At 34.8% G+C, this 21605-nt stretch overlaps 1 protein-coding gene across 3 annotated transcripts in view; it reads left to right on the top strand.

Annotated features, from left to right (window-relative positions):
• The first annotated feature begins 2127 nt into the window (after window positions 1-2127).
• The window catches only part of LOC134715182 (uncharacterized), a 49027-nt gene continuing 29549 nt past the window's right edge, over window positions 2128-21605 (top strand). Inside the window, exons 1-3 of one of the 3 annotated variants that reach the window (XM_063577192.1) lie at window positions 2128-2223; window positions 15045-17663; window positions 19052-21529. In XM_063577192.1, the coding sequence (XP_063433262.1) occupies window positions 15110-17663; window positions 19052-21529 (5032 nt within the window). In that variant the 5' untranslated portion in view covers window positions 2128-2223; window positions 15045-15109. Of the gene's footprint in view, window positions 2224-8488; window positions 8668-15044; window positions 17664-19051; window positions 21530-21605 lie in introns of those variants that run through there. The other 2 variants (XM_063577191.1, XM_063577190.1) reach the window with 2 other exon arrangements.

Here is a 21605-nt window from a genome sequence, read left to right as displayed (position 1 = left end):
ATGTCTAATGTCGCCTTCTCTTTTTTTCTGACAGGGTGTGTCGCAGATGGGATTGCAGGTATGATTTTTGTTAAGGACTTTGTGTATGTCTAATGTTGCCTTCTCTTTTTTTCTGGCAGGGCGCGTCTCAGAAGGGATTGCAGGTATGTTTTCTGTTAGGGACTTTGTGTATGTCTAATGTCGCCTTCTCTTTTTTTCTGGTAGGGAGCGTCGCAGATGGGATTGCAGGTATGTTTTTTGTTAGGGACTTTGTGTATGTCTAATGTCGCCTTCTCTTTTTTTTTGGGAAGGGCGTGTCGTAGATGGGATTGCAGGTATGTTTTCTGTTAAGGATTTTGTGTATTTCTAATTTCGCCTTTATTTTTTTCTCTAGGTCGTGTGGCCTATTGGACATTTTAGGGTATGTTATCTGTTAAGGCCTTTGTGTATGTCTAATGTCACCTTCTCTTTTTTTCTGGCAGGGCCCTTTGCAGATGGGATTGCAGGTATGTTTTCTGTTAATGACTTTGTGTATGTCCAATGTTGCCTTCTCTTTTTTTCTGGCAGGGTGCGTCGCAGATGGGATTGCAGGTATGTTTTCTGTTAGGGACTTTGTGTATGTCTAATGTCGCCTTCTCTTTTTTTCTGGCAGGGCACGTCGCAAATGGGATTGCAGGTATGTTTTCTGTTAGGGACTTTGTGTATGTCTAATGTCACCTTCTCTTTTTTTATGGCAGGGCGCAAAACAGATGGGATTACAGGTATGTTTTCTGTCAAGGACTTTGTGTATGTCTAATTTCGCCTTCTCTTTTTTCTGGCAGGGCCCGTCCCAGATTGGATTGCAGGTATGTTTTCTGTTAAGGACTTTGTGTATGTCTAATGTCATTTATATTTTCCTCTAGGTCGTGTGGCCTATTGGACATTTTAGGGTATGTTATCTGTTAAGGCCTTTGTGTATGTCTAATGTCGCCTTCTCTTTTTTTCTGACAGGGTGCGTCGCAGATGGGATTGCAGGTATGATTTTTGTTAAGGACTTTGTGTATGTCTAATGTTGCCTTCTCTTTTTTTCTGGCAGGGCGCGTCTCAGAAGGGATTGCAGGTATGTTTTCTGTTAGGGACTTTGTGTATGTCTAATGTTGCCTTCTCTTTTTTTCTGGCAGGGCGCGTCTCAGAAGGGATTGCAGGTATGTTTTCTGTTAAGGACTTTGTGTATGTCTAATGTCATTTATTTTTTCCTCTAGGTCGTGTGGCCTATTGGACATTTTAGGGTATGTTAACTGTTAAGGCCTTTGTGTATGTCTAATGTCGCCTTCTCTTTTTTTCTGGCAGGGCCCTTTGCAAAGGGATTGCAGGTATATTTTCTGTTAATGACTTTGTGTATGTCTATTGTCGCCTTCTATTTTTTTCTGGCAGGGCACGTCGCAGATGGGATTGCAGGTATGTTTTCTGTTAAGGACTGTGTGTATGTCTAATGTCACCTTCTCTTTTTTTCTGGCAGGGCACGTCGCAGATGACATTGCAGGTATGTTTTCTATTAAGGACTTTGTGTATGTATAATGTCGCCTTCTTTTTTTTCTGGCAGGGTGTGTTGCTGATGGGATTACAGGTATGTTTTCTGTTAAGGACTTTGTGTATATCTAATGTCGCCTTCTCTTTTTTTCTGGCAGGGCGCGTCGCAGATGGGATTGCAGGTATGTTTTCTGTTAGGGACTTTGTGTATGTCTAATGTCGCCTTTCCTTTTTCCTGTAGGTCGTGTGGCTACGGGACATTTTATGGTATGTTATCTGTTAGGGACTTTGTGTATGTCTAATGTCGCCTTCTCTTTTTTTCTGGCAGGGTGCGTCGCAGATGGGATTGCAGGTATGTTATCTGTTAGGGACTTTGTGTATGTCTTATGTCGCCTTCTCTTTTTTTTCTGGCAGGGCGCGTCGCAGATGGGATTGCAGGTATGTTTTCTGTTGGGGACTTTGTGTATGTCTAATGTCGCCTTCTTTTTTTTTCCTTTAGGTCGTGTAGCCTATGGGACATTTTAGGGTGTGTTATCTGTTAGGGACTTTGTGTATGTCTAATGTCGCCTTCTCTTTTTTTCTGGCAGGGTGCGTTGCAGATGGGATTGCAGGTATGTTTTCTGTTAGGGACTGTGTGTATGTCTAATGTCGCCCTCTCTTTTTTTCTGTCAGGGTGCGCCGCAGATGGGATTGTACAAAGTCTGAGGCATGGATTTCCAGTGTCATGGTCATAAGGTAGATGTTTATTGTGTTCAAAGTCTGAGGTGCGGATTTCTAGATGTCATGGTCATAAATTAAATGTAAAAGTTTGTTGTGTTCAAAGTCTGATGCACAGATTTCCAGATGTCATGGTCATAAGGTAGAAGTTTTATGCGTACAAAGTCTGAGGCAAAAATTTCCAGATGTCATGGCAATTAGGTAGAAGTTTGTTGTGTACAAAGTCTGAGGCACATATTTCAAGATATCATGGTCATTAGGTAGAAGATTGATGTGCACATGTACAAGACATCTCAGTCAGTTTGATTGAATGTCTTATTGGTGAAAAAAAAGAGGTATAGAAGTCAGCAAAAAATAATGTATCTTTTAATTCTATCATGCACTTGGAAAAGCCCCAGTCCAAGTAAAATGTTAAATAACAAAAATACTAAACTCCAAGTCAACTTCTTAACTGAAATTCCCTGATCAAACGAATCGAAAACAATTCATATTCCTGACTTGGTACAGGCCTTCCCGATTGTTGCAGTATAAAACGGCCAATGTATTTTAAAAACCTGGTTTTGTAGCTCTAATGTCACTTAATCTTTCATCTGAATAAATCTAAGTTCCATCTATTCAAATTGAAATATTTTCTAAGCACCATGTAAGATATGCACTCTTACATCCTTTAATAATTCGTTAATATCCCTTTTCGAACTAACATTCTGAACCTATTGATTGTCAATTGAAATTTAATTAATTTAAAAAAATCTCAAAAATTTTGAAACATATTATTTTATGATTTTCAACAAAACAACAGGACAAATGACTTTCAGGAACACATTAAAACAAGTGAGATCGTAAAGGCAATTAAGTCGCTTAAAAATGGGAAAAGCACAGCTACTGATCTTATTTCAAGCGAAATGTTGAAAAAAGGAATATCAGTCTTAACAAAACCATTACAAAAACTATTTAACTTTATTTTAAATAACGGAAGTTTTCCAAAAGCTTGGAATGAATCATTTTTAGTACTTCTACTTAAAGGGAAGTAAAAGTGACCCGGTAATTACAGAGGGATATCCATTACTTCGAACCTGGGAAAATTGTTTAATAAAATAGTCCTCTCTCGATTACTTGCTCATATTAATGTAAACAAATTAATAAATAATAACCAGATTGGCTTCAAAGAAGATATAGTGGGACTGCAAACCACATCTTTTCCTTGAGATCTATTGTCAGCAATTATAAATCCAAAAACACAAAAATATTTGCTGCTTTCATTGATCTTAGAAAAGCGTTCGATACAATTTGGAGAATAGGATTATTTCATAAACTACTTCAAAGTAATGTACCAAAACATAATTTTAATTTAATATTTTCAATGTACTCTAATACAAAATGTAGATAGCCTATCATTTGAATCAAACTGTGGTGTTAAACAAGGAGATCTATTGGGTCCTCTTCTTTTCATTTTTTTTTATAAACGACATATACTTAAAGACTTGGAAAATATCAATGCAGATCCAGTTGTAGTTGGTGATGTTTCATTAAATGCACGTTTGTATGCCGATGATATTGTATTATTATCAGATAGCAAAGAGGGTTTGCAAAATTGTCTCAATACATTAAGGGCCCCCATTAAGTAATTATTGTTCTTCTTGGAAATTACAAGTCAATACAGAGAAATTAAAAGTAATGGTTTTTAATTCAAACGGAAAGTCTTTTCTAAGCGAATTCATTATAATGGCAAATCCTTAGAGACAGTTAGTACTTATTGTTACTTGGGTATTAATATTAGATATAATGGCAGTTTTAATGTCGCCATCACTTTCGCCTATGGAAAAAGCTAGGAAAGCATATTTTAAAATAAAGAAAACAATAGGATTAGACAACTCTTGCAAAATTCTGGAAAAAACTTTTTGATTCCTTAGTAGTACGGGGCGCCGAATGGGACTCTTGTGGTTTTGTACAAAATTCAATTCTGTCATAACAAAATCATTTTTGTCTTACAAAACTATGTGCTACAGACTTGTTTTGTGAGAACTTCAATTTTGTGATGACAAAATTCATTTGTGTAGACAAAATTCATTTTTGTAGACAAAAATCATATTTGTCATGACAAAAGTCAATTTTGTCTAAATGGTATGCAAATATAAACATATTTGCATACAAAATTGACTTTTGTTACCTGATATGGAAATTAAATCACAAAAGTCATTTGTATGAGGTAAGATTCAATTTTGTGAGTCAAAACTAACTTTTGATAGACAAAATCAACTTTTGCGAGACAAAATTAACTTTTGTGAGACAAAATTCAATTTTGTCAATTTTGTTGAGACAAAAGTCAATTTTGTTAATTTTGTTGAGACAAAAGTCAATTTTGTCAATTTTGTTGAGACAAAAATCAATTTTGTCAATTTTGTTGAGATAAAAGTCAATTTTGTTAATTTTGTTGAGACAAAAGTCAATTTTGTCAATTTTGTTGAGACAAAAGTCAATTTTGTCAATTTTGATGAGACAAAAGTCAATTTTGTGACGACAAAATTCACTTTTGTGACGACAAAATTGACTTTCGTGAGACAAAATTGACATTCGTGAGACAAAAATCAATTTTGTCAATTTTGTTGAGACAAAATTCAAATTTGTCAATTTTGTTGAGACAAAATTCAATTTTGTCAATTTTGTTGAGACAAAAGTCAATTTTGTCTCACATTGGTCAATTTTGTCTCACAAAAGTCAATTTTGTCAATTTTGTTGATCACATTGGTCAATTTTGTCAATTTTGTTGATCACATTGGTCAATTTTGTCTCACAAAAGTCAATTTTGTCAATTTTGTTGATCACATTGGTCAATTTTGTTGATCACATTGGTCAATTTTGTCTCACAAAAGTGAATTTTGTCAATTTTGTCTCACAAAAGTAAATTTTGTCAATTTTGTTGATCACATTGGTCAATTTTGTCTCACAAAAGTGAATTTTGTCAATTTTGTCTCACAAAAGTCAATTTTGTCTCACAAAAGTCAATTTTGTCTCACAAAAAGTCAATTTTGTCTCACAAAAGTCAATTTTATCTCACAAAAGTCAATTTTGTATGCAAATTAGTTCACAGAAACCAAACTAAACTAATTTGAATACAAAATTGACTTTTGTCGCCCAATTTTCAAATTAGGTAACAAAAGTCAAGTCTGTGTAACAAAAATGAATTTTGTCATGACAAAAGTGACTTTTGTCCGCTGATAGATAATTTTGTATGACAAAATTTTAAATTTGTAGTATGATACAAATTTTGTTAAACTGAACTCATTTTTGTTGAACAAAAGTCACTTTTGTCCGTACAAAATTGAATTTTGAGTACAAAACCACAAGAGTCTCATTCGGCGCCCCGTAAGTAGCCCCTATTCTCCTTTATTGTAGTGAAATCTGGGGGATTATTTCGACATTTAGAGACAGTGGTGCCTATGAAAAGTTGCATATAAAATTTATTAAAGAAATCTTGGGAGTACACTGTAAGGCCTCGAATGATGCATGTCGTTCCGAACTTGCAAGACTGTCATTGAAAAATAGGATAATGTTATCTAGTATTAAATTCTGGGACAATTTAATCACTTCAGAAGGAAGTTTAGTTCACCAAATATATAATGTTACCAAAAAAAAGCAACCCATGGGTTAAAAGGTTAAATGTTATTATTCAAAACTTAGGTTTTTCATATTTGTCAAATGATAACCTTACTATTAAACCCTCGATTAAACCCCTTTTGGTTTTATAACAAAGACTAATTGACCAGGGTTTCAGGAACAACATGCAAATATTTCAGCTTCTCGAAAATTAATTTTTTTCCAGAGTGTTTACAAAATGAGTGCACGGGCTGTTGATGCTTTTAAAAAAACATCAGATCGATCAACATTGTGTAAATTAAGAATTAGTGCTCATAACCTTGCCATTGAAAGAGGAAGATATTTAAAAGTGCCCAGAGGTCACTGAAAGAATTTGTGAAATCTGTAAAAGTGGCGAAATTGAAAAGGAACAGCACATGCTGCTACACTGCAGAGGTTACTTCAATATTGAAAATGTTCAAAATTACAGGAAAAAGTATAACCACATTGTGCGATAAAAATAAAATAAATCTTATACTTTATAATACATCTTATACGGCACTATAAAAATCATCTTCCTCTTTCGTAACAAATTGTTAAAATGCAAGAAGTAATCTATTGCAATAGATTTTCATTATACCTTTAATCTTTTATTCGCATATAAATATAATTGTTTGTATTACACTACCATGTATTACAAATGACAGTGGCTATTTGACCGGCACCGGCAAATTAGCAAATTCGCTATTTAGCCGGCACTGATTAAAACTGTTCATTGATGTGATTAATAGAGAATAAAAAACTTCTTAATTATAATTTAAAACAATTTTATTACAATATCAAGCATTAAAAATACAGAACAATAAAAAATAAAATATTGAAGATGTGAATAATTTATAACTTTATAATATCAATTAAAAGAATGAAAACACATTTATATGTACATTAATTTACTAAATATATCTTTTCTAAAATATTTATAAAAAAGTTAATGTCCAAATCTGTGTAAAATATCCTGCCATGCGATAAAAATAGTGATTTGTAAAACTATGTACATCATAAAAAAGACAATATTAAAGTCAGGAACTGTAATTCAGTGGTTGTCATTTGTTTATGTGTTACATTTGTTTTTCGTTCATTTTTTTTTACATAAATAAGTTAATTAGTTTTCTCGTTTGAATTGTTTTACATTAATTGTCTTATCTGGGACTAGCTATTATAGCTGACTATGCTGTATGGGCTTTGCTCATTGTTGAAGGCCGTACGGTGACCTATATTTGTTAATGTTTGTGTCATTTTGGTCTTTTGTGGGTAGTTGTCTAATTGGCAATCATACCACATCTTCTTTTTTATATTTGTTACGAATTTCAAAATGACACATGATTTAACATTTGCAATTGTTACAAAACCAATTGTTTGCCTTTGAAACGTTTTTTAGTCTAGCACAAGATAAATGTTACCGCCACTCCAAACATGAACTGCACATTACACTGGCTTCCTTTGAATCTGCATCATATGTGCAAATGTTGCATATGTAGATAGGGCTCTTTTTCTTCTCTTTATATACGCCCATGCATCTTTTTGACAATACTTTTTGATTAAATCAATGTTCACAATTGAATCCAAACAAGAGGCAGTTAAAAGTTCAGGTCTTGCTTTAACTTGTTCTCGTTATTGAAATGTTGTTATTAACAGCATGTTTGGATAGTATCCAGAAGTAAGCTTTGTAAAAAAAAATCCATTTTTTCCGTTTTTTACTTTTAAATGGACTTAGATTTTCTGCCAGGAAGCAACACATTTACTCTGTGATTATTTTTTTTAAAAATTTAATGACTTTCTTATCTTATTTCTAATTAGTACGAAACTTGGACAGAAGCTTGTTTATGATCAAAAGTTAGTATCTAGAAGGAAATTTTGTTAATTAATATTTTGTACCTGTGTATCTATATTTTACTTATACATGAACATTTTCTTCCAGTTAACATTACATACAGTCTACAGTTAAAGTTTTTAAAACATTTATTAGATTCATAAACTATCCTGGATTTTTACCAAACTTGGACAGAAGGTTCTTACAATGAAAAGATAGTATCAAGAGGAACATTTTTATTGTTTTTTCCTCGTTTTTGTTGAGCCTGCCATTTACAGTAAAAGAAGGCGAGGATTTGGGTTCCGCGAAAACCTTACATTTTTTTTTCTAAATGAGAGTTATATTTAGATTTTTAGAATATTTTTAATTTGATAGTTAAATTTTTTTTATTGCACCGTATTCTTAATGCTAGATATTGTGATAAAATGATTTTAAATTATTATTAAGCTTTTTTTATTCTCCACTAATCATATCAATGAACAGTTTTATTCCGTGCCGGCTAAATAGCAAATTTGCTATTTTGCCGGTGCCGGTCAAATAGCAAATTTGCTATTTACCGGTAGCAGGTGCCGGTCAAATAGCCACTGCCATTACACATTGTTTATTCATTCGGTCATTACCATTTATTGTAAATGCGTTTGTTCCAATAAAATATTGTCTATGTCTATTGTCTATTAAAAGGAGTATAAACAGTCTTTCAAACAAGTCTGTATCGCCTTCATTAGTGGTCCGAATAATTGTGAGAATGTCTTTTCAACTGGTCCGAGTTGTCTAAAAAAAGGTCCGAGTTTTTTTGGTCCGAACTTCTTTTAGTCCGAGTTGTCGTCTATTCATCAATCACGTGATCGTGATATTTTTCGACAAGAAATAGTGTCATCATTTTTATATGCGTATTGCCTTGTACTGTAACTGTACTAAACCAGCAAGTTTAACAACTGATGTGAGTTAATGATTAAAAGGGGGAATACTTTCACGAAAAGCTTTATCAAATACGCAGTACTGGTACTTTATTGATTTAGGTAAATCACCCATTTTTTCAAAGCAAATGAAGTCTACTTTCGTTTTCAATATGGTTTATTGTTTTTTGTTGACATCCCATTTTGATGATTAGAAAACGCATACATTGCTTAACCAGTTTAATATCATAAATATAGACACGGGTCAAAATAGTCACAAATATAAGGTAACCGAAAAAGGTGCCATTTAGATCTCTTCTACTTTCATTTTCAGTTTATTTCTGAAGTTCTTGGAAATACTGCTTTAGTTTGATTTTCAGAAAATCTTCAGAGATTTCACTATTTATCATGTTTACAGATGGGTATTTAGTACTCAATCATGTTTGCAAATTAAATGTAGGGAAATATTGCCTGATTAGAGGTAGTCCAAATGATTATGACCTCTTGTAAGGCTATTCAAAATTTTCACTTTGACGCCTGAATCTGAATCTGAATAAATACGTTGCAGGGCCATGATAAGGCATCAATGGCAACGGGAGAGAGGTGCTGGAAAATTAGTCCAACGTTGTGAGAGCAACCGAAGTTTTAAAGCTCTCAATTGTCTTAGCACACACGAGATTGTCTGGTAGTCTATTCCAATCAGGTATTGTTCTTACAAAGAATGACTGTTTGTATTGTTCTGATTTGCTAGGTGGAATTTTAAAGCAACGGCTGTTGTTTTGAGCAAATTTGTCTACAATGTTTGTTGTTTTATAGTCACTAAATTGTTTTGGTTTAACTTGTCGTTTTGGTCTCTCTTTGACTAATACTGAGTCTTGCGGTATAGCTGGTACCAACTCCCCGGCCACCTTGTAGAGAAAAGTAAGTCTACTGTGACGACATCTGTTTTCCAGTGTTGGAAGTTTTAGTTCAATCATAAGTCTCCTTATGCTACCTTCCTCTCTGCTTGTGTAATCCCCACTGATGAAACGCACTGCTTGTCTCTGTACTTTTTCAAGTGCATTAATATCCTTCATTAAGTAAGGGTCCAAGACTATGGACGCATATTCTAAAAGTGAACGGATAAGTCCTATATATGCCTGTTTCCTGCAATCCTTTGGACAGTGGCGGAGGTTTCGTCGCAAGAAGCCTAGAGTTGAGTTGGCTTTCTTCACGGTTTAAGCGATGTGGGCGCCCCACCTCAGATCATCTGAGATAATTACACCGAGATACGGATTTTGTTGTACCTGTTGCAGTATCTGATTGTCCAGTTTATAAAAATGAGATGATTTATTGTTGACACTCATCACGTAACATTTTTTGGCATTGAATCTCATACCCCATTTTGTGGCCCATTCTTCCAACGATACAAGGTCGTTTTGTAGTCATGGTAGTAGTTGGTGGTCCTGTTGTGTTTGGACTTTCCTATAAAGTAGGCAATCATCTGCGAATAATCTGACTTGAGATTTAACAGTTTCGGGTAAGTCATTAATATGACATAGGAACAGCAGCGGTCCTAATACCGTGCCTTGAGGAACTCCTGATGCTACCCCTACAGAGTCAGAATTTTCGCCATCCACTAAGACTCTCATGGATCGTTTTGTCAGGAACATGTTGAGCCAATCTAGTATTGGACCATCAATACCATAACTTTCGAGTTTGTCTAATAGCCTTTGATGCGGGACGGTATCGAAGGCTTTAGAGAAATCTAGTATAACTACATGAACTATATCTGTCTTGAAGTTGGAATAAGTCGTTCATCGTTGTTAGAAGCTGCATTTCACAGGAGAAACCTGAACGGAAGCCATGCTGGAGAGATGTGAGTATGTTGTTTCTTTCAAGGTGTGTCAAGATGTGTTTACATATAATGTGCTCAAGCAGCTTGCAGGTAACGCAGGTAAGAGAAACAGGTCTGTAGTTCTCTGGTGTGTTTATATTTCCTTTTTTAAATACAGGAGTGATATTTGCGTTTAACCAGTTAGTAGGTAGAGTGCCAGAGTTTACATGGTTTATGGATTGCTGGAAGATGTGTCGCAGCCCAGGTGCTAGTTGTTTAGAGCAGTTTTTAAGGACAATGTTTGGTAAATTGTCTGGCCCAATGGCTTTAAATGGCTTTATGTTTTTCAAAAGTTTTTCGACTCCATCTGTTGTTATTTTCAGTGGTGATATTGATTTTCCGACTTTCTTATCTAACTTTGGTGTTGCATTTAAAGTGTCTTTTGTAAAAACCGATTCAAATTGGTTTAAAAGTATATTGGCTTTCTCCTTGTTGTCGTTTACAAGTGCTCCATTCTGTTTCATTGCAGGTATGCCAATGTTTTCCTGTCGTCTGGATTTAACATAGCGCCAGAATGGTTTAGTGTTGTTATCTTGTAGACCTTGGTAAATGGTGTTGTTGATATAGTTGATCTCTGCTTTCTTAAATTCTTTTTTGCACTTTTTTTGGAAGCTCTTGTAGTCATTCCACTGCTTAGATCTCTTAGCATGCTTATAGAGTCTTATTTTGCGTTTTAACATCCGGCTTAGATTTCTGTTGAGCCACGGCAGCGATTTTCTAGATGCGCATACCTTTGACAGGGTGTATTTGTCAATAATTGTGAGTACAGTGGTGGTGAAGGTTGACCATAGATTCTCTACTGGAGTGGCGGTTTGGGATTCCATAGTTGTTGACAGTTGTTCCATTTCCTTGTAGATTGAGTCCCAGTCGGCTTTGTTGAACATGCATTTCTTACGCTTTGACTGTTTGATATAGTGTGGGATTATGTCAAAGTCTGTGACTACCATAGCGTGATCTCTGATGCCAGGAATGCTGGTTGAAGATTTACATAGTGATGGATTCTTTGTGAAAACAAGGTCTAGTAAGTTATTATATCTAGTTGGTTCTCTCTGTACTTGAGTAAGCCCCAGATCTATGGAGGTGTCTAAAAGTGCTTGTTGTACTTCACGGTCTTGAGCACCTGGTTTAACTAAGAGGGTGTCCCAATCAATGTCAGGGCAATTAAAGTCCCCTGCTATGATCATTTGTTTATATTTATTACCGTCAGCAAGTTTGTTTATTGACTCTTTAAGTTTGATGATGTCTTTCATATTACGGTGTGGCATATAAAATGATGCCAAGTATAAGTCCTTCATACTCTGTAGTTTTACTTTTGTCCAAATAATTTCACATTCAGTGACAAGCTCAACTTTTTCATCAGATACCAAGTTTGATTTAATACCTGTAAATACGCCTCCTCCAAGAGAGTCTCGATCATTATGGTGAAATATGTAATTCTCTGGGAAAACTTCACAAGGCTTTATACAGTTTTTCTCTGGGTCCCTACCCGGTTTAATGCCTTTCAGCCATGATTCAGTGCCACATATTAGATCTGGTTTTACATATTCAACAGATGCCCTAAATTCAGATTTGTTAGTGTTTATGCTGCAACAGTTCACTGTTAATAGACTAAAGTTTGTACTTTTAGGAAATACTGTGGACTTGGAGCTAGTTCTAGTACTATTTGTGTTTGCCTTATCACTGTTTCCTATACTTGACTTTTGGCTGTGTGTTGATTTTCATGATTTTGTTGACAAGTGTTTTCTCGTTTTGGGGCTACAGGTATGCAGTGGACTAAAGTGATCGCATGACGTGAATGAGTCAAAGACTGAGTCGGTGCCTGATAGAGGTGCATACATGTTTGTTGTATGTAGTATAAAACTATTATATGTAAATTAAGCTGTCTACGTTAATACTGTTGCATTTACAGCAATGCCAGACGACGTGACTTTTCTCAAGATATGACATATTTCTAGAACTGATGTCACCACATGTTTTGTGGTACCATACGCTACAATTGTTACAACAGACTCCTACCTGACTCCATGATACAGGTACTTCACATACTCCACAAGGAAAAACTGATCTATTTCCAGGTCCTGGGTTTTGTTGGATGTCGTTTGCTAACAGGATGAGCAGTATGAGTAGAGTTTTATGCTTTGTTGACATTATATGTTTTGATTTTTCTGCATTGTTCCTTCTAAGTTGAAAGGTACTTGAGCACCCTAATATGCTGGGTCTCGCGAGATTCGCACTCAATTTAGTTAAAGTTATGTTGTTTACTGTTGAGTGTCTGTTACTATGCGTTACACAGGTGTTCATGATGAAGGTAGTAAGTATGGCTACAGTAAGGAGAATTGAATTTGCCGCCATTTTGGAAGATGACCAGGGAGAGGTGACCAGCTAAAGTGTGTTTAGCACGACATTTTATGGAATATTAACAACAGAAAATATATAGATGGGTCACTCGTGGATATAAGATGATAGTTCACAAGTTATGTTGTCGATATATGTATTTCAGGATGTAGTAAAACACTATTTGTTGTCGATAATCTCCTCTCCTAGGAAAAACACTACTGTTGATCGCGCATGCGCCTCTCTCTCTGAGCCTTCCTGCTTCTTAAATGAAGCATTTTGAGGAGAAGTCAGCAAACGTTTTAATTAAGCAGTAAATTCCCTCTCAAAGTCCAACTGCAAATATGAGTTTTGTGTTATGACGTCAATGTACATGATGTAAGGCTTCAAAGAAAAAAAATATAGCCTTCCAAGACGTAATTATTATTTTGACTAGATTAGAGGTAGATATGACAAATACTCCTATCCCTATAGCTTCATTAATTACAAATAAAACACAAACTTATGAAGCATGTTGAACCAGAACATTAATCAATTGTTTAAAATACTTTTTAAATAAAACGATTGTATGGTCTATAGCTGACATGTATACATGTGTGTATAACGTTCTTAAACTTTATAATTTCTATTCATAAGCCACCCTACTGACTACTTAGTGAAATAAAGTTGCTATCAAAATCAATATAAGGAAGACAACTAGTGATTTACAAGTCGCATAGATAAACAAAACAAAAATGGCAACTGACAAGTAGAAGCAAGCATTTTGCCACTTCTTCCTACTCTCTCATTGAAATAGATGTCATATTGCTCTCTTCAAAAGCATAGACAAGGCTCTGCAAAAGTGAGTGATGTTTAGATGTTGCCAAAAGAAGAATGCATGTTTAAAAATGTGTCATTTAAGTATATATACTGTATACATAGTAACACTTTTTTCTCTGATATCCTATCCTACTACATGTACATGTATGTTGATCACTATTAAGATTTATCAATAGAACTGCGTTTGCCACTGTCAAATCACTACCGGTCATTGGCATCTCTTCATAAAGAGTACTGTCTTTAAAACTAATTTAATAAAAAAAAAATAGATTGGTAAACATTTTTAATATCATGAATATGTAACTTGTTGAAATGTGATACAAAATTTGTCAAATTACAAACTTTTCATTCTAATAGGGAAAATTTATATAGACAATAACTGTTTAGTGTCTTTAAATATCAGCAGTATTTGTACGAGGCTAGGAAATAAGGTGTATGCGAGCTTTTAGCAAGCTATAACACCTGTTTCGAGCCGAGTGTTAATACAGCTGATATTTAAAGATACTAAACAATTATTGTCTTTATCCTGCAATTAATTCTGTTTAATATTTGTGTTTTGAAAGATACAAAAACACATATTTTGCATTTATTTTCGATTTGAAATCCCTTGAGGCGTTGTAGTAATACTATACAGTAATCACACATTCAGCTGAAGACGGGTTCGCAAAAAAAGAATCTCGAATGGTCAACAATAATACATCGCTCACAGTGAATTATTATCTAATTTAACATAAGAACTAATTTCAACAGTAAAACCAAATAACAAAACATTGTCCAATTTGAAACAGAAGTGTATGAGTTGTCCTACGCTTCAGACTTGACATTCACTAAACATACATGCTGAAATTGACATGGTTGTTTTTGTTAAACAATCATATACATTCAAGTTTTGAAATCGATAGTTGTCATCGTAGAAATGACTGCTGTTAATGTGTGTATCATGTTATCAGAAAATTGGTGTGATTCTTATTGCTCTAAAAAGTATTTGAAAATAAACAGAACGTATAAAAGTAATCGTTAATTCGCAATTGATACATATGTAGGTCATTGGAATGCGAATGCAATACACATTCTGAGGTCACGCAGGTTCATACAAAATTCAGGTCGGCAGTGGACGGAGCTTTTAAGCAATATCTGTATAGTGTACAGAGACAGCATAGCTATATCTGTAGGGCTGTATCTATATAGAAGAACACCCAATTGCAGGATAAAAATGTTTATGATGTCTTCTTCATTGTTGAGATTCTGAAAAAGTCTCTCTGACATTTTTTCTGTAGCATTTAATATAATGTTAAGAAGATGTGGTATAATTGCCAATGAGACAATTATCCAGATGTGGTATAATTGCCAATGAGACAATTATCCACCAGAGAGTTCTTAGTCTAAATTATGAAATTCACCTAGAAAGCAGTATATTATCATGATTATTTTCATTGAAATTTTAATTCTAATGTTTGTTTTTTTTATACAGAAATACATGTAGGACATGGAAGATGGTAATAGCAAGTTGTGCAACTAAATCTGGTAATAATCAAAATGGAAGCAAAGGACTCTGAAAAAACCTCAACAGATGATGGCCTCAGTAGTCATGGCCTAAATCCAACAGATGATGGCCACAGTAGTAATGGCCTAAATCCAACAGGTGATGGCCACAGTAGTAATGGCCTAAATCCAACAGGTGATGGCCACAGAAGTAATGGCCTAAATCCAACAGGTGATGGCCACAGTAGTAATGGCCTAAATCCCACATCTGGTGACAGTGGAATCTCCAACAATGAAGATTTTTCTCTGGTATCAGGTGGAGGAACAAGTGATTTTTCCTTATTAGAAACCTCAGAAACTAAAGAAAGTAATGAGGATGAACCCAGTCAAACTACTGCCGAGGATACTAAAGTCATACATAAGGAATTCAATAAGTCTAACTCTACTGAAAACATCTCGAGACACAATGGCGTTGAAGCCACTCAACCTACTGAAAACATCTCTGAAGTTAAAGACAAGAACAGGAGAGAATCCACTCATTCTAGAACATCAAGTGTAAACGACTTCAGTATACTTGATGTAGATGATATTGAAGAAGAATCAGATGGAAAAATCATTGCAGGGGATTTGAAGATATCTCTTTTTAGTCAAACTGAAAACAAAGATCATCGTCTCTCTAGTACAGGTCATTTAATATCTATGAATAGACCAACAGATAGTAATGGTCATGAACGTTTTGAACTAGGCTCTAGTTTTGCTGTTTTAGAGGCCCCTATTAGCAGTTCTTACCCATCATCATTTGACAAAGTAATTGACAGGACAAAGGTACACATTTTACCACCAAAAAACAGTGAGGATGCACATTTTTCTACTTCTGTTGATAAAGATAGTTTTGCTGTTTTAGATGCCCCTATTAGCAGTTCGTACCCTTCATCATTTGACAAAGAAATCGACAGGACAAAAATACACGTTTTACCGCCAAAAAACAGTGATGATGCACAGATTTCTATTTCTGTTGATAAAGATGGACAGAAAATTGAAAAGAAAAAGATTATGCAGGGTGGCATTGTAGAAGTTAATGTACACCGTGAAGATTGGAAAACCAATGGAAAGCCAAACAGTATAGACAGAACAGACAATGAAGCTCAGGAAGGTGGAAACAGAGGAGAAACGAAAGACTTATATGTAAAAGTACAAACAAATCTTAACTCTCTTCCACAGGTTGATCTGACACTACAGAAAACTGATAACAGTATTTCTTTTGAAAATAAAGATACTCAAAATGCTCCAGATACAACTAATGCAGCCAGCATTGATAACAACTCAGACAAGAACAAAGCAGAGGCAGTTAGAGAGAGCTTGACTGCAGAAACTGATAAAGTTATGGAACTTGGAAATCTAAAGCAAAAACAGAATAATGTTGAAGAAAGTGAATCCCAAGTAACTCAACTAAAAGTAGAAGGGGCATCAGATTCCTCAAAAAATGGTAGTACAGACGATGACTCTGACTTCTCAGTGGTTGAGGAACCAGTAGATAATACAAGTAAAGTATCCAGACACTTTGGGAAATCAGATATTGACAGTGATATACCAAGTAGCCATTACACAGGTCCACGTAGTCGCAGTAGCACTAACACAAGTTCTGAGAGTATTGAAATAAACATGAGTGAACCTGAGTTATCTGATGATAGTAATGGCCATAATGAACAGAAAACAAGTTCTAATTCTGGAAATGAAACTTCTACAGCAAGTAATGCTCATTATGTTTCTAAGCTGTCCAGTGGCTTCTTCGAGTCTGAGCAATCAGGTGTTTCAGGAAAGCCTATAGGAACAGATAAATCAAATGATGACACAAGGTGCTTGAACGATCCTACAGAGAATTCTTTTTTGTCTAAATGGCAAGAACAAGAAGCTGAATCATCAGACAATAGTAAAGATAAAAACATGATGGACAAGTCTTTTGACAACTGCAGCATTCCTTTCAAGTATGAAAGAAAGGAAGAAATTGAGAATGAGAAACCTGAAGAAAAAGTAGCTGATTTCAATGGAATTAACCATGCTCCTGATCTTTCAAAGGTAACAATGGATGAAAATGGAGGAGATATTAAGTCTAGCTCTATGAAAACAAAGAAGACAGACAATTTCTCCTTAGCACAATCAGATGTGGATGAAGATGGAGAAAGAAATGGACAAAAACATCCTGATATTGGTGACGCTACTAGTACAAGTACTGAACATGATACAGAGTCAAACACAAAAGATGGAACAGAAAATGAGCAGGGAAAGAAAACACTTGATGGAAATGTTACAGATCTGTCCTTTGTCAAGGTTGATATATCAGAGACAGATGATAAATGTGGCAGACCAGATGAAACCATCAATGAGAATTGGAAAGAAGAGATGCTTTTTGATGAAGAGACCTTAGCTGTAAAAAGCAAAGATGGCAGGTTCATGGATAAAGTGGAAAATATTGGTCAGACGTCTGATGATGTGCAAGGAAAGAGAGGTAGTGTATCTGGAGACAGTTGTGGAAGTGAATCAAGTGCTGGCTCATCCTCTCCTGATGTGTGGAATCCAAGTGGTGGGGAGAAATTTTCTGAAGAAGAAGGTATGTAGCTTTAGTCTGTATTTACGGCCCAGTTTATTTTTCAAATGGTTTATTTTATCCATCTACAATAAGCAAAGCTGCCATATAAATTCTCATACACCAACTAAAATGTTTTTGTCATAATTGTTGTCTATGTTATAAACTGTTTCTCAAAACAGTGCCCATACAGAAGATATTGCATTTACTAGCCCTAAATGGATGGTTCACTCCTTGATGAATTACAAAGCATGAATCCAGTAGCTTTTTTCATAAATTTCAGCAATGCAGATTCCTGTATATAAAATAATCTTCTGTTTCTTGAAACCACTCATTTGGTGGAACCAACAATAATATTCATTGCAGGAAATACTATACTGGTATATGAAAAGATACATTATTAACAAACAAAAAAGAAGTTGTGATATGATTGCTAATGAGACAACTCTCCACAAGAGACCAAATGACACAGAAATTCACAACTATATGTCACAGTGCGGCCTTTAGCAATGAGCAAAGTCTAGCATAGTCAGCTTTAAAAGGCTCTAACATGACAAATGTAAAACAATTCAAACAAGAAAACTAACAGCCTAATTTATGTAAAAAAAAATACATGAAAAACAAGTATGTAACACATTAGCAAATTGCAACCACTGAAATACAGCCAGGCTCCTGAATTTGGATAGGCACATACATACAGAATGTGGCAGGGTTAAACATGTTTGAGGGATCCTAACCCTCCCCTTAATCTGAGACAGTGGTATAACAGTACAACATAAGAATGTGTGTGGGGGGGGGGGGGGGGGGGGGGGTAAACATGTTAGCGGGATAAACATGTTAGCGGGATCCCCACCCCCCCTAACCTGGGATAGTGGTGTAACAGTACAACTTAAGAGTGTCTACATCAATGCACCAAATGAATCAGAAATTTATAAATTAGTTGCTCACATCTTGGAGCAAAAACTAAGGAGAAAACAAGTTTCATATCTGTATTTGGGATATATGTGATACTTTCCCTATTGCAATAATAAGAATAACAAAAAGATCAATATAAAATACTTCTGTATTTGAAGCGACACAGCTAATGGTGCCTTAAAAAACAGAACTTATTAAAAATATTTTAATCTATGGAGGTGCTATATTATTAATTGGAAAAAGGCCATAAATGAAAACATGAAAAAAAAAGAAGAAATAGTGTCATGGGATATAAGATCAAAGCAAAGAAAAAATAGAAAATCTTTTCTGAATAGACTATTTTCACTTAGTTTGTTTTCATGAATAATACAAAATATGAATATATATAAAGTTGTCATTTGACTGATTTCATTGGTTACTGGTCATGCTGGTGTTTCAGATTAAGTTTTATGTTTTTCTAAGAAATCATTATAATTATGCTATGCTTTGTTTTGTAGCTGTGGTTTATGAGAGTTTGAGGAGAACACATGGGATGAAGTTGTCGAGAAACTATCAGTGTTCCTCTAAACACAAATCACATGAAGCACAATTTGAAATCTTGGAAATACCAGTCAAAGATGATCTTGTTTCTTCAAAATGGAGATATGTTTTATCTAGGGAGGAAAAATTGAGGACAATATTAAAAGAGCAGTTTCCAGATACAAAATTTAATTACGATGAATCTTTCGAAAGGATTGAGTTAATTAAATATGAGATGACCAAAACTGAAGAGGAGGCTCATCAATGGTCCAAAAATGTCATGAATGTGATTGAAAATCAAGTTAGAAAAATCAACAGTTACCTTATTTGTTGTTGTTCAGGGGAAGATGTAGAAATGATAATGTTACAGATGAAAACATTTCATACGTCACATAATCTAGATATTTGTATTGAACATAGTCTACATCCAGAAAGTAAAACAGACAGACTTATGGTGATTGGCCAGCCCACTGAAGTAGCTTCTGTTATACTGCAGTTAGATCCTAATATAGTCAAGATTTATGAAGCAGAAGAAAATAGTGTTGTTTTGATGGATCTTCTTAACATACCATTAGATGAGGTTCAGCATGATGTCTTCATTAGATTTAAAGGTCCAAAGTCCACAAAGACAACATTTCCAAATATTTATATGGAACTTAGGGGAAAAACCATACAAATTTTAATACAGGCAAAGGATGAGAAAAATTTAAGTTCCTTTATGACTGAAAATTGGCTTAGATTTAAACACAGAACTAAAATTCATATGAAACCGCAAGAATTTACTCTCTTATGCAAGACATCAGTTAAGGACTACATTGTGGATGATAAGCTAAACACACTTGGCTTCGACTACAGATGGAGCTTTGTGCCAGATGACGGAGACATAATCCTGTTCACGGAAAATTTTGACCAGTTAGATGAAATCAGAGATGCTATTTTTGGTTCATTTACCGAACACAGAATTAATCTTGTAACAGATCCAAGCGTAGGGGATGTCAGGAAGATGGAAAAATGGACAGAAATAGTTGATGATGTCAAAACCCAATCAAAAGGTATGGCTGACATTGCAATCAATGATATGCAGACATGTGTAACTATAATTGGAACTGATGATCTCATGGAAGCATGGATAAAGTTTGGTAATTTTACTTCCATGGAAAAGTACATAGACGAGAACATAATACCCACTATTAAAGCTTCACCTGGTTTATTTGATGAACAAAAACTTGTAAAGAAATTTGTTCAAATTGATAGTGACAGGCTTGAAGGATTTGATAAACAAACAATGGACGAAATACACAACATTGCAAACAATCTCAAAGTTGAACTAGTCCATACTGACAGAGGATTTGAAGTTAAGGGCCTAGATGAGTCAAAGGTTAAGAACATGTGTGACCAACTTCTGGAATTCAACACAAGAGACCATAACAGACAAAACAGGGAAGCAGTCATAAAGAGATTTGTAGTGATGGATGTGGCCCACGTTGACAAAGTGTGTCAACAGAAAGTACAATGTATGGAGCACTACAGTAAAGAATTAAACATTGAATACGACCCTACTAATCTTGGATTTGAAGTTAAAGGTAAAACAGAGGCCAATGTCAAGAAATTTTGTGATTACTTATTGGAACTGGAAAAAGAAGTTGTAAGAGCTGAAAGGGAAATATCAGATGATAGAAACAAAGTGGACGTTGAAACCGAAGTCAAACTAGTAAAGAGATTCGTACAGATGGAAGATGAAGAAATTGACCACCTGTGTAACCATAAATTAACAGATATGAACAATTGTGGGAAGGAGCTGAATGTCAGTTTTGATCCAACAAATCTAGGATTTGAAGTTAAAGGGAAGATTGAAAATAATGTTAAGCAATTTTGTGATTATTTGATAGGAATGAAAACTCAGAAACTTAATGAAAATGATAGAGATGCAACTGATAAAACAACTAGAGAGGAACATGTTGGCATAACACCACCAAAAGTTACAGAGGAATTACTGGACCTTCCACTCAACGTCCCAAGAAAGTTTACTCAATTAGATGAAAGAGTCATACATTATATTGACAGATTTAAAGTAGTTGAAATAGGAGAAATAATCACTAACCTTGATGTGGAGTATATTAAAAGCAGTTTAGGATTTGAAATCTATGGAAAAAAGAAGGAAAATGTCCAAACATTAGAAGATCATTTACTGCAGTTAAACTCACAAATAGAAATAAGAAATGTTGAAAATGTACCTAATTTGACAGAAGATGACTTAGAGAAGTTGGAAGAGAAGTATAAATGTATCATAAAGATCCTGAGTGATAAAGAGGAGGATTCTAAACAGTTATCTGAATCTGATTTAGCAGATGAGGCAGTATGGTGTGTGAATGGTGTTAAAGTATCAGTTGCCATGAAAGATGCTGACAGTCTGACATGTGATATTATAGTCATTCCAATGGTGGAAGAAACTTCAGGTATGTTAAGTTTAAATTACATGTATTGCAGTAATACAAATGTAGATTAAGATTTGTTTCTAAAAACTTTATTTTA

Source organism: Mytilus trossulus, chromosome 4 (genome assembly GCF_036588685.1).
Source record: "Mytilus trossulus isolate FHL-02 chromosome 4, PNRI_Mtr1.1.1.hap1, whole genome shotgun sequence".
Taxonomy (NCBI): Eukaryota; Metazoa; Mollusca; class Bivalvia; order Mytilida; family Mytilidae; genus Mytilus; species Mytilus trossulus.
The sequence above is the reverse complement of the archived record's forward strand: the minus strand, read 5'-3'. Positions and strand labels throughout refer to the sequence as shown.